The sequence below is a fragment of the Ammospiza caudacuta genome, chromosome 11 (assembly GCF_027887145.1).
Source record: "Ammospiza caudacuta isolate bAmmCau1 chromosome 11, bAmmCau1.pri, whole genome shotgun sequence".
Lineage (NCBI taxonomy): Eukaryota > Metazoa > Chordata > Aves > Passeriformes > Passerellidae > Ammospiza > Ammospiza caudacuta.
In genome coordinates, this window is record NC_080603.1 from 25,960,046 (window position 1) to 25,972,632 (window position 12,587).

At 48.9% G+C, this 12,587-nt stretch overlaps 1 protein-coding gene across 2 annotated transcripts; it reads left to right on the plus strand.

Annotated features, from left to right (window-relative positions):
- The first annotated feature begins 182 nt into the window (after nucleotides 1-182).
- SPTSSB (serine palmitoyltransferase small subunit B) lies at nucleotides 183-10,502 on the plus strand. 2 transcript variants are annotated; one of them, XM_058812360.1, is made up of 2 exons: nucleotides 183-514; nucleotides 8,633-10,502. In XM_058812360.1, exon 2 carries the CDS (start codon nucleotides 8,661-8,663, stop codon nucleotides 8,895-8,897), a length of 237 nt encoding a protein of 78 aa, XP_058668343.1. In that variant the 5' UTR covers nucleotides 183-514; nucleotides 8,633-8,660; the 3' UTR covers nucleotides 8,898-10,502. The 2 variants fall into 2 exon arrangements, with proteins under 2 accessions (XP_058668343.1, XP_058668342.1); XM_058812359.1 differs by having other exon boundaries at nucleotides 313-535.
- Nucleotides 10,503-12,587: the final 2,085 nt, after the last annotated feature.

Sequence of the window (12,587 nt, forward strand, 5' to 3'; positions counted from 1 at the left end):
GAGGAGGAGGAGGAGGAGGGAGGAAGGGAGGGGGCAAAGGTGGGGATTTAAGCGCGGGCAGCGCCGGGCTGGGGAGCTGCGGTGAGCTGAGCGGAGGTGAGGGAGGCGCGGGGCCGCGCTGTGCTGCAGCCCGGTGTTTTACATCCCGGTGCGCTGCAGCCCGGTGTTCTGCAGCCCGGTGTTCTCGTAGCCCGGGGTTTTGCATCCCTGTGCGCTGCATCTCCCCGGTGTTCTGCAGCCCGGTGTTCTGCAGCCCGGTGTTCTATATCGCGGCATTCCAGCATCCCGGAGCTCCCGCATCCCGGTGTTTTACATCTCGGTGTTCCCGCATCCCGGTGTTCTGCATCCCGGCGTTCCCGCATCCCAGAGCTCCCGGTGCCGGCCCTCATTCCCCGCTCGGCTCAGCTCGGCTCGCCCAAGGGCACCGCGGCGGAGGCGCGTCCCGGAGCATCCCCAGCAGGGCCGGTGACCTTGGCGAGCGCGGCCGCGGCCACGGCGAGTCCCCGGCGGCTCGGTGAGGAGCGGGGCAGGCTCGGTGAGGAGCGGGGCAGGCTCGGTGAGGAGCGGGGCAGGCTCGGTGAGGAGCGGGGCAGGCTCGGTGAGGAGCGGGGCAGGCTCGGTGAGGAGCGGGGCAGGCTCGGTGAGGAGCGGGGCTGGCAGCCGCAGGAGCCGGGGTTGCTGCGCTGTGCCTCCCCGCAGGGAGATGCCGGCTCTCCTGCCGCACCTGCAGCTCCAGAGAGGGCTCGGGGCGTCCTGAGATGGCCTTCGAGGTCCCTTCCAAGCCAGACCGTGCCGTGATTCCGGGACTTGTTGCTGCAGCCCTGCAGCCGGGGGTTCGTTTCCAGGGGGCAGGAGGATGGTTTGCCTTAGGGATTCCCTAAAAACAGTAAAACAGCCAGGAGAGGGAAGGGGGATGGAGGAGGCTGTGCTGCTCACACCGCTGAGCTGGGAATGCTCATCGCCGGCAGATTTTTCTTCTCTGCTTCTCTTAGTTGCCTTCAGAGGGAAGCAGGTGCAAGTCCTGCCTTCCCTGCTGGATAAACGCTGGATAATATGGAGGAGAATCCCTGCAATAAACGCTGTGGCTCTGCTTAGTCAGCACAAAGCACTTTGAGGGATTTTAATGTGGATTTTAATGCTTTAGGAATTGGGATGCTGGGTTTTCTTTCTCTGATGAATATCACAAGTATGGTACAAATAACTGCAATTCCAGGAGTGCTTGGATTGATTTCTGGTGGGGAGAAGCAGGGAAGCTGTGCATGGAGCATGGATGTTATTCCAAGATTGCAGCTGGAATGGGAGATGCTGAAACACTGCCCGGGGAGCAGCCTGGGCCCGTGGCAATGCTTGTGCCACCCCTCTGTGCCCAGAAAGCACCCACAGCACCAGGACACAGAGCTCCAGCTGGCTGGGAGGCAGCCAGGGCTCTGCTCTGGCTCCTGCCAAGCCACATTTTATGGAGCTTTGCATTTGTTTTATGGAGGATATCAACAGCTTTGTGCGTCCAAATCTGTTTGCTCACAGCCTGCAAAGGAAGCTGTTCCTCACTGCATAGATGGGGTTAAATCTGTGAAAAAAGTGCATCTCCTTTTTTGTTTCTTATCTGTTGCAAGCATCTCGCTCCAATTTTGCTTTTCCCCTCTGGAGCAGTGACTGGAGTGGTGCAACTCTGCTTCCTTTGATGAGATCTCAGGGAGATGCCCTTGCACAAGAGTTTGGTCCCATTTTCCAGCAATACCTGTCATAGCTGTGACAATATTCACCTCCTCACGTTGCACACAACCCAAGCTGCTACTTTCAGCTGCCTCAGAAATGACTCAGAGCAAAGCAAAAAGTCTGAATAAAATAAGGGCTACAACTGCAAGTAAATCTTATCTTAGAGCCCAGACATCTCGGTTATTTTGTTGGTAGATTGATGTGTTTACACAACCTCCTGAACTTGGAAGCCTTCAAAGGATGTAGACGATGTCCCAAACCTCACAAGGAACTGGGGTTTGTCACCAGGAGCAAATGCAAAACCTCTCTGAGATATTCTGGAACAGTTCTTTAAGAACTCTCAATTTTTAAGTGTTTCCAGCTTAAACCTGCTGCTGCTCTCTAGTCCCAAATTTGAGGTTTTGGTTGGGAATAGTTCTGTTCAATACCATGTTCCTAAACTATACTTACACTCAAAATAGAGGGAAAGGTTTCCCTTTTTCCCTTTCCCTGGGATTCAATTTGCCATTTTCCCATCTCCTCTGGCAGAGCTGCTCACCTGTTCTGCCCCAAGGTACAAATCCTGGCACAGGGGGAGGACCCAGAGCCCAAACCATGCCTAGCCCAGGAAAGCTGGAAAGGAAGGGATCTGTACCAAAACTGCAGCTGGTTATGTAAGGAAACAACTGAGGAAACTTCAGGGGAGGGAAGAACAGGAAAATTGTTGAAAAATTAATTTAGCCTTGGAAGAAAATGGGACAGAGCTGCTCCAGGAATGTTGTTGGTACAGAGAAGCTGCATCTTCTCTTTTCCCTGTGCCTGAGTAAGGAGGGGATTGGGCACTGATAAATCAGCCAGGCTGCAAAGGCAGGGGCTGCTGAGTTATTCAGAGCTGTGCCTTTGCTGGGAGCAGCCTCCAGCTGTCAGGGGCAGGTAAGGCAGGAAATCAGCCCCAAATTCAGCTGCTGGGCTGGTACTGCATGGTCAGAGGCCTCTCTCCAAAGGAGATCCCTGTGGGTGCTGCAGAGCAGCCTCTGCTTTCCTGAGGGTGAAAAATTCATGGATCTCATTCGAAAGGACTTTTCCACATGGTTGTAGGACACCATAAACTCCATCTGTGTACTCTACTCAACTGAAGGAGAAAATTCAGCCATGCTCTGGCTGCTGTCCCATGCAGCAGGCAAGGCAGGCTGACAGGAATCCCCTGCTGCAGAATCCTCTGCTCCAGGCAGAGATGCAGCTGAATTCCAGCCCCAAAGCCCAGAACTGCAGCAGGAGGAGCACACACACAGATCAGGGTCCAGGTGGAGACGAGGAAGTCGGCTCTCAGACTTTGTGCAGGTGTGGCACAGCCACTCGAGGAGGGGTTTGAGCTTCCCAGGGGTAACAGGAACTCTTCCTGGACAGGGAAACCTCCTGGGCTCGGTGTGCACTGAGCAGCATTTCAAAGAACCAAAATAGCACCTGCGTGCTGCCACTGAGGCCAGCAGGAAGGAAGTTGGGGTTAAAGATCAGGAAGATGCTGGAATTCACTCTCCTGAGCCAGGTAAGGCAGAAACAGGGCTGCAAACACCACTGCTCTTCCTGCCCCACCCCTTCCGCTCCTGGGAGATTTGATTTCCAGCAAAGCCCACGGGCTCAGCCCAGCCACGCTCACCCACGTGCAGAATGGCTGAGTCATGAGCAGCACCAGCATTTCCCAGCTCAGACCCTCATCCTGTGCTGCACAGGACATGTGGAAGGGATCCACATCTCCTGGGGCTCTGCAAGGGATGGCCAAGGGTGCTGAGGGAGAGGAACCAGGATTGCTTCACTCTGCTGTGCGCTCCACAATTGCAGGGGTGGTTATTTATCCAAATCTGCAAGGCAAGGTGATTTTTGAGCTGTAGCCTTGTCTTTCAGCCTTGCCCCTTCCACTCCTGGAAGAAATATATATTTCTTTCATTGCTAGAAGAAATATATATTTCTTCCAACAATCCCCACAGGTTCTGCAGTGCACTCCAGAATTCCAGGAAGGGTTATTTATTAAAATCTGCAAGGCAAGGTGGTTTTTTGAGGTGTAGCCTTGCCTTTCAGCCTTGCCCCTTCCACTCCTGGAAGAAATACATATTTCTTTCATTGCTTTCAGTGCACTCCAGAATCCCAGGGGTGGTTATTTATTCAAGGTGGTTTTTGAGGTGCGTTCTTGTCCGCAGTGGGAGCTGTGCTGGGATTGATGCTGCTCTTCTCATTCCTGGGATTTCCTCCCTGGGAGAACAAGCTGGAGGTTAAATTTACAGATCCATGTGGGAGAGCTGCAGGAACGTGAGGGCTCTGCTTGCCAGGAGGGGAAGGCAGATCTCAGGGCTGGGCTGCTGCTCCATGGACACGCTCCATGCGGGATCAGAGCTGCAGGGATGAAAGAGAGGAATGGGCTGGGGTGCTGCTCCCAGGAAATTCTGGGATTTGGATGTTTTGGAATAAGGTAAAGGTGGCATTCCCAGGAAATTCTGGGATTTGGATGCCCTGGAATGGGCTGAAGTGGTGTTCCCATCAAATCTGGGATTTGGATCTCCTGGAACAGGCTGAGGTGCTGTTCCCAGGAAATTCCGGGATGTGGAATTCCCTGGAATCTGCTGCCTCATTTCAATTTCTGCCCAAGCACTGATCATTTCATCCCTTGATCCCTTGTGCACCATGCTTGGTGCTCACTGAATAAAACATGAATGGAAATGCCTGGGGATGGGAATGGGAATGGGAATGGGGATGGGGATGGGAATCCCTTCCTGATTGTGCTTGCACTTGGAGTTGTCAGCCTGAATAAAATCCCTGGGCACATCCCAGAATTCTGTCAGCATTAAGAGGGACAAGATGGTGCCTTGGACAAATGAGGATATTCAGCAGGACAAACCCATGAAGTTACAGATAAGAACAGCTCCACATCAATAACTTGCAGACAGGATTTCCATTCCAATCCCAAGGAGGTGATTGCCCATTTAGCTTCTAATATCCAAGATTATTTACAGATCAGACAAGTTTAAATTCAGTCTGGCACTATGCCTGGCTGCACCTGCCTTCACGTGGGGGCTGGTGGGACTGGAACCCCCTCAGGGACTCGTGCAAGGATTTTATTTAAGCTCCAGCACCAGAGGATTCCCTCAGGATGCTCCAAACCCCATCCACTCTTGCTGCTGGGCTACCCCAGCAATTATCCAGCAAATGGTCACTCTTAGCCAATTAAATATTTGTATTTTGGGGATGGATTGATTGTTTGCTGCTTTTATTTCTCATCTCATCCCTACTTTCCATTTAAAGCAGCAGAGGTCACCTGTTGAATGGTCATGAGGCCATTTCCAGCTCCAGGCTTTGTTTTTGCCCACTCCAGATGAACTTTTCCTGAATATCTGTTGGAACCCTTTTTCCCTGGATGTGTAACTCAGCCAACCCCTCCTGCTGAGGGCATCAGGTGTTTTTTAAGCACTCTCTGGAAACCAGTCTCTCCCAGTTCCCCTCCAAGAATGTTTCTTTCCACAGGAATTTCCCAGCAAGAGCTGTCCGGCCACGGGTCAGAGCTGCAGATTGAAAATGTGACCAAAATTCCCCAAATCCCAGCTGCTCAATGCAGAAATTATATATTAAAGGACCTAACATTGGCATCTTCTAACTCCCAACTAGCTCTGACTCCACAAAATAAGGTCATTAGTAAGGAAATTTGGGAAACTAGCATGCTCTGAAATGGAACCTTGATATCTGGATGATGATTTATCTTTTCAGCTGCCCTAATCACAGACATGTGTCAACAAGCAAGAAAATCAGGCAGCCACTTAAATCACTAAAAGCTGCTTTACAGGTTTCTCTTCTTGCATTTTTTTTTTCTCTTGGAGGTGCAAGTGCTGAAAATAACCTGAATATTGCTTAACAGGAGCTGAATTCTCCTCATTTCACTCATAGCTGGCTGTAACAGCCCCGTGGCCTCTGAACAGGAAGGCATTTCCCCAGCACCTCAGAATGTTTCAATCCAAATTTGTAGACGAATAAATGCTGAGTTAAAATTGCATAAGAACAAATTATCTCCTGCTCTGGAATAGTGGGAACTGATGAGTGAATAACTCAGGGCCCTTTCAAGTGGGAGTGCCAGCTGGAATAGAATAAAGCACAGGCATGGCCGTGAAGCCTCTCTAGGAGGAATCCTGTTTAAAATACAGATTTTTAGCCTCTAAAGTTTGCCTAGTAATCTGCTATTCCTTTTGACTGCTGCTACAGTTAATTTGGGTGGTAGAGCTGCCACAGACCTCTGCAGGTGTGGGGTTAAAGATTAGGAAGGGATGCAAATTGTGCCTTCCCCAGGGATCTGTGTGACAGTGCCACAGAGGAGCCTCATCTCTCATTGCCTCAGCTGCTTGCAAATGGCTTTTTCCCCTTCCCCTCCTGTGTTTTCCTTTATAAATTATGCAGCTGGAGTTGTGTTATCCCTGCACAGCTCCCTGCTCTCAGGCTGCATGAAGTGCAGAAGTGTGTCAGTGGTGAGGGCACAGGCTGTAATTTGCTTCTGCCTTTTACTTATCCCAACCTGCAGCATTCATTAGGAGACCACAGAACACGAAGGCAGCTCGTGTTCCTCCTGGAATTCCAGAATGCCTGGGGATGGAATTACTGCCAGGATGGAATTACTGTGCTGGGGCTGCAGGGAAATGCAATCCCCAGGCTGGAAAAAAGGTGCCGAGGGCTTTGGTTAAACCCAAAGGGCTGTTCATCATTTTAACTGCCTCATCCTTTATTCATGTGGCCCTCCAAGGGGTGATGGTGAGGCTGCAGCCTGGAATATCAGCAAAAACAGCCTGGGGGATGTTTTTCCTGCCTGTGGCTGTCCTTCAGCAGCTCTGGATGGAGATGCACAGGGTGTGAGCAGCTCTGGATGGAGATGGAGATGCACAGGGTGTGAGCAGCTCTGGGCACTCAGACACCCCCAGCACTGCTCCAGCCTTGCAGCTGCTCTGGGCAGGGGTGGGGATCAGCAGGGATTACCCACGGAAGGGATGAGTTTCACCAGCACAGCCCTAACCCCAGTGTAACCCCATAATCCTGGGAGGGGGCTCTTCTCCTTCTCCTTCTCCTTCTCCTTCTCCTTCTCCTTCTCCTTCTCCTTCTCCTTCTCCTTCTCCTTCTCCTTCTCCTTCTCCTTCTCCTTCTCCTTCTCCTCCTCCTCCTCCTCCTGCTGCTCTTTTTGCAGAAAGTCTGACCAGAGGCACTTTTGGCTCCCAGGGAGCCCCACTTTGCCAGCTGTGCCACTTTCTCTGAAGGCTCTGCAATATTTCCAAGGCTTTAAGGCCTCTCTCTCTGGAGTTGTGCCTTCCAGTAAATGATGTGAAAGGAATCAGCTTCCATTCATGGCTGGCCAAGAGCAGTGGTGCCTTTCTCCCCAGGCTGAACCCCTGCAAGGAAAGCTGGTCACAGAGACAGCCACCGCTACATTTAAATGTTGATCTGTCCCCAAAAGTGTTTAGGAACTTTCTTGGTCTAGGAAATATGGGAAGATGGAAGTGAAGGAAATCCTTTGGGAGCATTAGTAGGGAAAATTTCATTTTCGTAAATCCTATATCCCCCCAGAACAGAGCAGGAAACCACTGAATATTGGAATATTTTTAACCTCTATCAGTGGCCCATTCTTATTTTAATTCCAGGTACAAATTTCCCAGTGCTGCTTCAGGATCTGCTGCTTGGAGGGACAGCAAAGCTCTGCTGCCCCAAACTCACTGTGAACACCACACTGCAGGGCTGTGATGTGCCCGAGCCTCTTTGCTCTGGCATTTCAGGCAGCACAAGTGTAGAAGAAAATGGGGCATTGGGAGGTTTTCCAGCAGGGAATCTGTGAATTCCCTGTGGACTGATCTGCTTGGAATGTCCTCAAACCCCAAAATAACAGAATCCCACTGTAAAGCCTTGAACACTTTCTTGTCATTCTGTTTTCTCTAAATAGATGCTTTTAGCCTGCATTTAAAGATTGTTTCAGATGCCAAAAAGCACATTTAACAATGAACAGTGGAGGCAAACCTTATTTCCTGTTTAATTCTAGCTCAGTCATTCTCTTTCCCAAGTGGAGCCAGGACCAATGAATGCATAAAGGCATTACCCAAGAGGAAAATCTGTCCTAGATTTGTAATTTCCATTAAATATTCTTTTAATCTGTAAAGTTTCTCACTTCTTTGGAATGAACTGCAAAAAAAATCCTTCTGCAATCAGAGATTACTTTTTTCTCCCTCTCTCTTTCATAACTTGGTTTTTCCTCCCAACAATTGCAGACCAATAAAAACCATTATCAAAAGTAAGCAGAGCAGTTTTTACAGGGCAGTTGTTTTAGTCTTATCTTTATTCTGGGGCATGCCTGGAACTTATGGAACATTTATGGAACTTATGGAACATTTATGGAACTTATGGAACATTTATGGAATTTATAGAACATTTATGGAATTTTTGGAACATTCCTGGAAGCTGACCCAAAGCCTTTCTTTTAAAATGCCTATTTCCCTGATTTCCACAGGAAACCACACTTGGAATGTGGGAATTGATAGAATCACAAAGCCTTTATTTTTAAATGTTTATTTTCCTGATTTCCACAAGAAACGGGATAGGAAAACACACTTGGAATGTGGGACTTGATAGAATCACAGGAAGGTTTGGGTTGGAAGGGAGTTTAATCACCAGTCCCAGGCCTGCCATGGTCAGGGACACCTTCCACTATCCCAGCTCACTCCAACCTGGCCTTGGACACTTCCAGGGATGGATCAGCTTTTCTGGGAATGCCCAACTGCTGCAGCTGCAATAACTGAGCAGCAGCTGCAGAACCCATCCATGCCCTTTGGTCCAGGGGAGCTGGTGGCACTGACACCTCAGAGAATGAGTCTGTGTAGTGTTTCCACGGGATACCCCCGCTGTAATCCCAATTTCCCTGTCATTCCAGGCGCCCTCCAAGCCCCCTGGAGCTGAAGATGGACGTGAAGAGGGTGAAGGACTACCTGTACTGGCTGTACTACCAGTACCAGCTGGTGACGTGCAGCTACGTGCTGGAGCCCTGGGAGCAGTCCATGTTCCACACCATCACGGTCACCGTGCTGGCCATGGTGGTCTACACCGCCTACGTCTTCGTGCCCATCCACGTCCGCCTGGCCCTGCAGTTCTTCTCACAGATCTTCGGCTCCCAGCCTGAGGGGGCAGTGCTGAACTGAGCCGGGCCCAGCAGGGCCCAGCAGCTCTGTGGAATGGCTCACAAATGGTTCCTGCTGAGGAAAACCCTGCTTGATTCACCTCCGGGGATGGAGAGCGGAGTGAGGCACTGAGCACGGCCCCTCTTCCATGGACACTCTGGGAATGGCACTCAACTCTGGGAATGGCACGGGACCCACACAGCTCCCACCTCCAGCAGCAAACCCCATCTCCTGATCCATCCTTCTCAGCCATTCTCTGTCCCAGCGCTGCTTCAGGATCTGCTGCTTGGAGGGACAGCAAAGCTCTGCTGCCCTAAACTCACTGTGAACACCACACTGCAGGGCTGTGATGTGCCTGAGCCTCTTTGCTCTGGCATTTCAGGCAGCACAAGTGTAGAAGAAAATGGGGCATTGGGAGGTTTTCCAGCAGGGAATCTGTGAATTCCCTGTGGACTGATCTGCTTGGAATGTCCTCAAACCCCAAAATAACAGAATCCCACTGTAAAGCCTTGAACACTTTCTTGTCATTCTGTTTTCTCTAAATAGATGCTTTTAGCCTGCATTTAAAGATTGTTTCAGATGCCAAAAAGCACATTTAACAATGAACAGTGAAGGCAAACCTTATTTCCTGTTTAATTCTTGCTCAACCATTCTCTTTCCCAAGTGGAGCTGGGAACAATGAATGCATAAAGGCATTACCCAAGAGGAAAATCTGTCCTAGATTTGTAATTTCCATTAAATATTCTTTTAATCTGTAGCGTTTTTCATTCCTTTGGAAATGAGCTGCATCCAATCACTCTGGCAGAGGTTGTTTTGGTGGCTCCTCACACCCAAAGTTCTACCAACACAGTGCAGGGGCCAGGTTAGAGGAGATAAAAAATGAGGATATCCAGCAGGATTGGAGAGCTCATGTCTGGCTGGTTGGTGACTTCCAGGCTTCAATGGATGGGAGAGGAGTTTGGAAGAGAAAGGAACAGGAGGATGAACTCAAATCCAGCTTTTTTCATGTCTAATTCCTGTGTCTGAGTTCAGATGGTCTAAAATATTTTCTTTTTGGAAAAAAGTTCTCCACCTCATCATGCAGCTCAGTGAGGATGACAGGAAGAAGCAGCCCTGCTCTGTCTCAGTGCCCTCCCGCCTTCTCTGATTAAAATCAAAATCTTTTCTTGCTGCTCCCACTCTCCAAGGTAGCAAAGTGCAAATCAGCACCAGGGGAAGAGGATCCAGAGTGGAAATAATATTTTAATGCCTGCAGGGAAGGCTTAGAGAGATCTCCTTTACAAAGAAGAAATTAGATTTATTACCATTGCCTGTGGGGAGGTTTTGAAACAATGGGAGGCTTGTTTGGTTTTCACTGTACACAAATCAAATGTGGGTGCCAAATCATAAATTACAGCTGCACTCTGCACGTCTCTACCAGCTGATGCTCCTGTTAGTAGAAGTGAGATGTGCAAAATGTAAATAGCTTTCAAATGATGTTTGCACAGTTCTAGATTAAAGGGAAAACCCTCTTAACTCCTTTCTCAAGCTGCAGTGGGCTCCTGCATGCTTCAGAGCACAAATTTGTTTGGAAACGAAGACATGTGGTGAAGGTTGCCCAGATCTGAACATGTGTATGCAGTTTTTTCAGCCAAAAAAAATAAAATTTTATTCTTCACAAACGATCTCTGGCTGCATGACTCAGCTCTTCTGTGTTTTCCACTCATTCATAAATATTCTGCATGTGTGTGGGCCAGGCTGGCACTGTGTAAGAAGGATTATTTTGTGGTGAATGTTTTGGGGAGAGGTTGGAGAATCCTTTAAATGGATCTGGGATGAGTGAACTTCAGTGCAAGAGCTCTCCTGTTTCTGGAGGGGAAAAAACCCTCTGATCTGCTTCAAATTAAGGCATTATCAAGTATCTGAGTGTGCTGAGAGCTTTGGGCTCCAACAGGAGCTGTCCTGACAGTTTATCACAGTTGGGAACTGCAAACACGAGGTGCCAAGCTGTAATCACACCTCGAGTAATGAGCACAGCACTGGAGGAGATGAAAAATGGCAAAACCTGGGGCCATTCCTCTTGAAAGTGTCTGTAAAATAGACTAAAAGTCATAATCCCAATGCTGGAGGTGAAAAGTGAGAATATTTACTCAGCAAGTTGGTATAAATTCTGTCTCCAAGTGGGTTTAAATTCTATCTCCAAAGATTCTGCTCATGTAGAAAATACGATGGTGTGAGTGCCAGGGCATCTCCTCATCAATCCTGTTCCCATTAATTTTTAATTCCTTCAAAAGTGGATTTCTTCCCCATGCCACCAAACTCAACTTTCAGAGCACAAGGAAAAGTTTATTTGTCCAGGAATGCAAAGGTTGGAGCTGCTATCTGCAGGAGCCCACACCCGGTGGAACATTGCTCTTTAAACATCTCATTTGGCAAACAGAACATGGGGAGGACTTTGTTCAGGATTTCCATTGCCCTGCCGTGGTGGGATCCATGCAAAGCATTTTCCTTCCTTATTGTGCCTGTTCCCTGTGTTTGGCTTTGGGAGGTCCAGGGAGTGGCAGGGAAACAGCAGCAGGTGCTTTTGGGGAGGGTCCCTGCAGCTTGAACCAAGTAAAAACTCATTTTTTTGTGTGAATTCTTCACCTTCTTCACTAAATTTTCAAGGGTTTAGGCAAGAGGTATTTCCTAGGAAGGAAAGAAGCAGCTGAAAACAATCTCTGCTAAAAACCTTTGGAGATTTCCCCAGTCCTTTGCACTTCTCCTCGCATCCAAAAAGCTGGAATAACCCTCCCTACGTAATATTCCAAATCACTGGGTTCCAGCAGGAGACTTCAAAGGATTTTGGCACTCAGCAGGGAACAGAAGCTTTTTTTTCCCCCAGCTGAAAGAGAGAGGAGGTGAGATAACACTTCTGACAGCTTGAGACCACACCACAGCTTAGGAAACTCTTCCAGCTCTAAAATCCTTTTCCCTGGGGAAAAAAAATCATTCCTGGACAATGGGAAGAGGTTTCCATGGGATCCCAGCTGCACATGAAGGTGGGAGGGTGGAAATTTGGAGCTCCCAGTAACACCAGTATGCCCAGTACAGGGTGACATCTCTCTTGTGAGGGATATGATGTCAGGCTCTTTATAAAAGTCTCTTTTCTCCTGCTTCATTACAGTTCCATGTTAATTGTAGTTAATTGCTTCACTGGGCTAATTGTAGCACAGCAGCTGGAAGTGTTCACACCAAAAATAATCCAAATAAAAAGAGGAAAGAGAACCAATAATCCAGCAGTGAAAAAAGGAACAAAGGCAGAACAGGAGATGATCCAATTCCAGCTGCATTGACCCTGAAAGTACAAATGCCCCATTAATTTAAGGAATGAGAAATGGTGGGGCTCAGCTGGCCAGCACCATACACCTCTTGTTTAAAACTCATTTTCTTCATTTCATCTCATCAGAATTCTCAATTATCCTGCCATAAAAGTTTCTTGGCCAATTTCATGGATCACCTCCCACATCCATTACTGAGGGCCACAACACACCAGACCATGAACCTCCAGAACCTTCCTCCCAAAGCCCTGAGGGCAGCTTTTACCCCAAACCATCAAAAACAGCTTCCCAAGGCCCCTGAGGGCAGCTTTTACCCCAAACCATCATAAACAGCTTCCCAAAGCCCCTGAGGGCAGCTTTTACCCAAAACTATCAAAAACAGCTTCCCAAAGCCCTGAGGGCAGCTTTTACC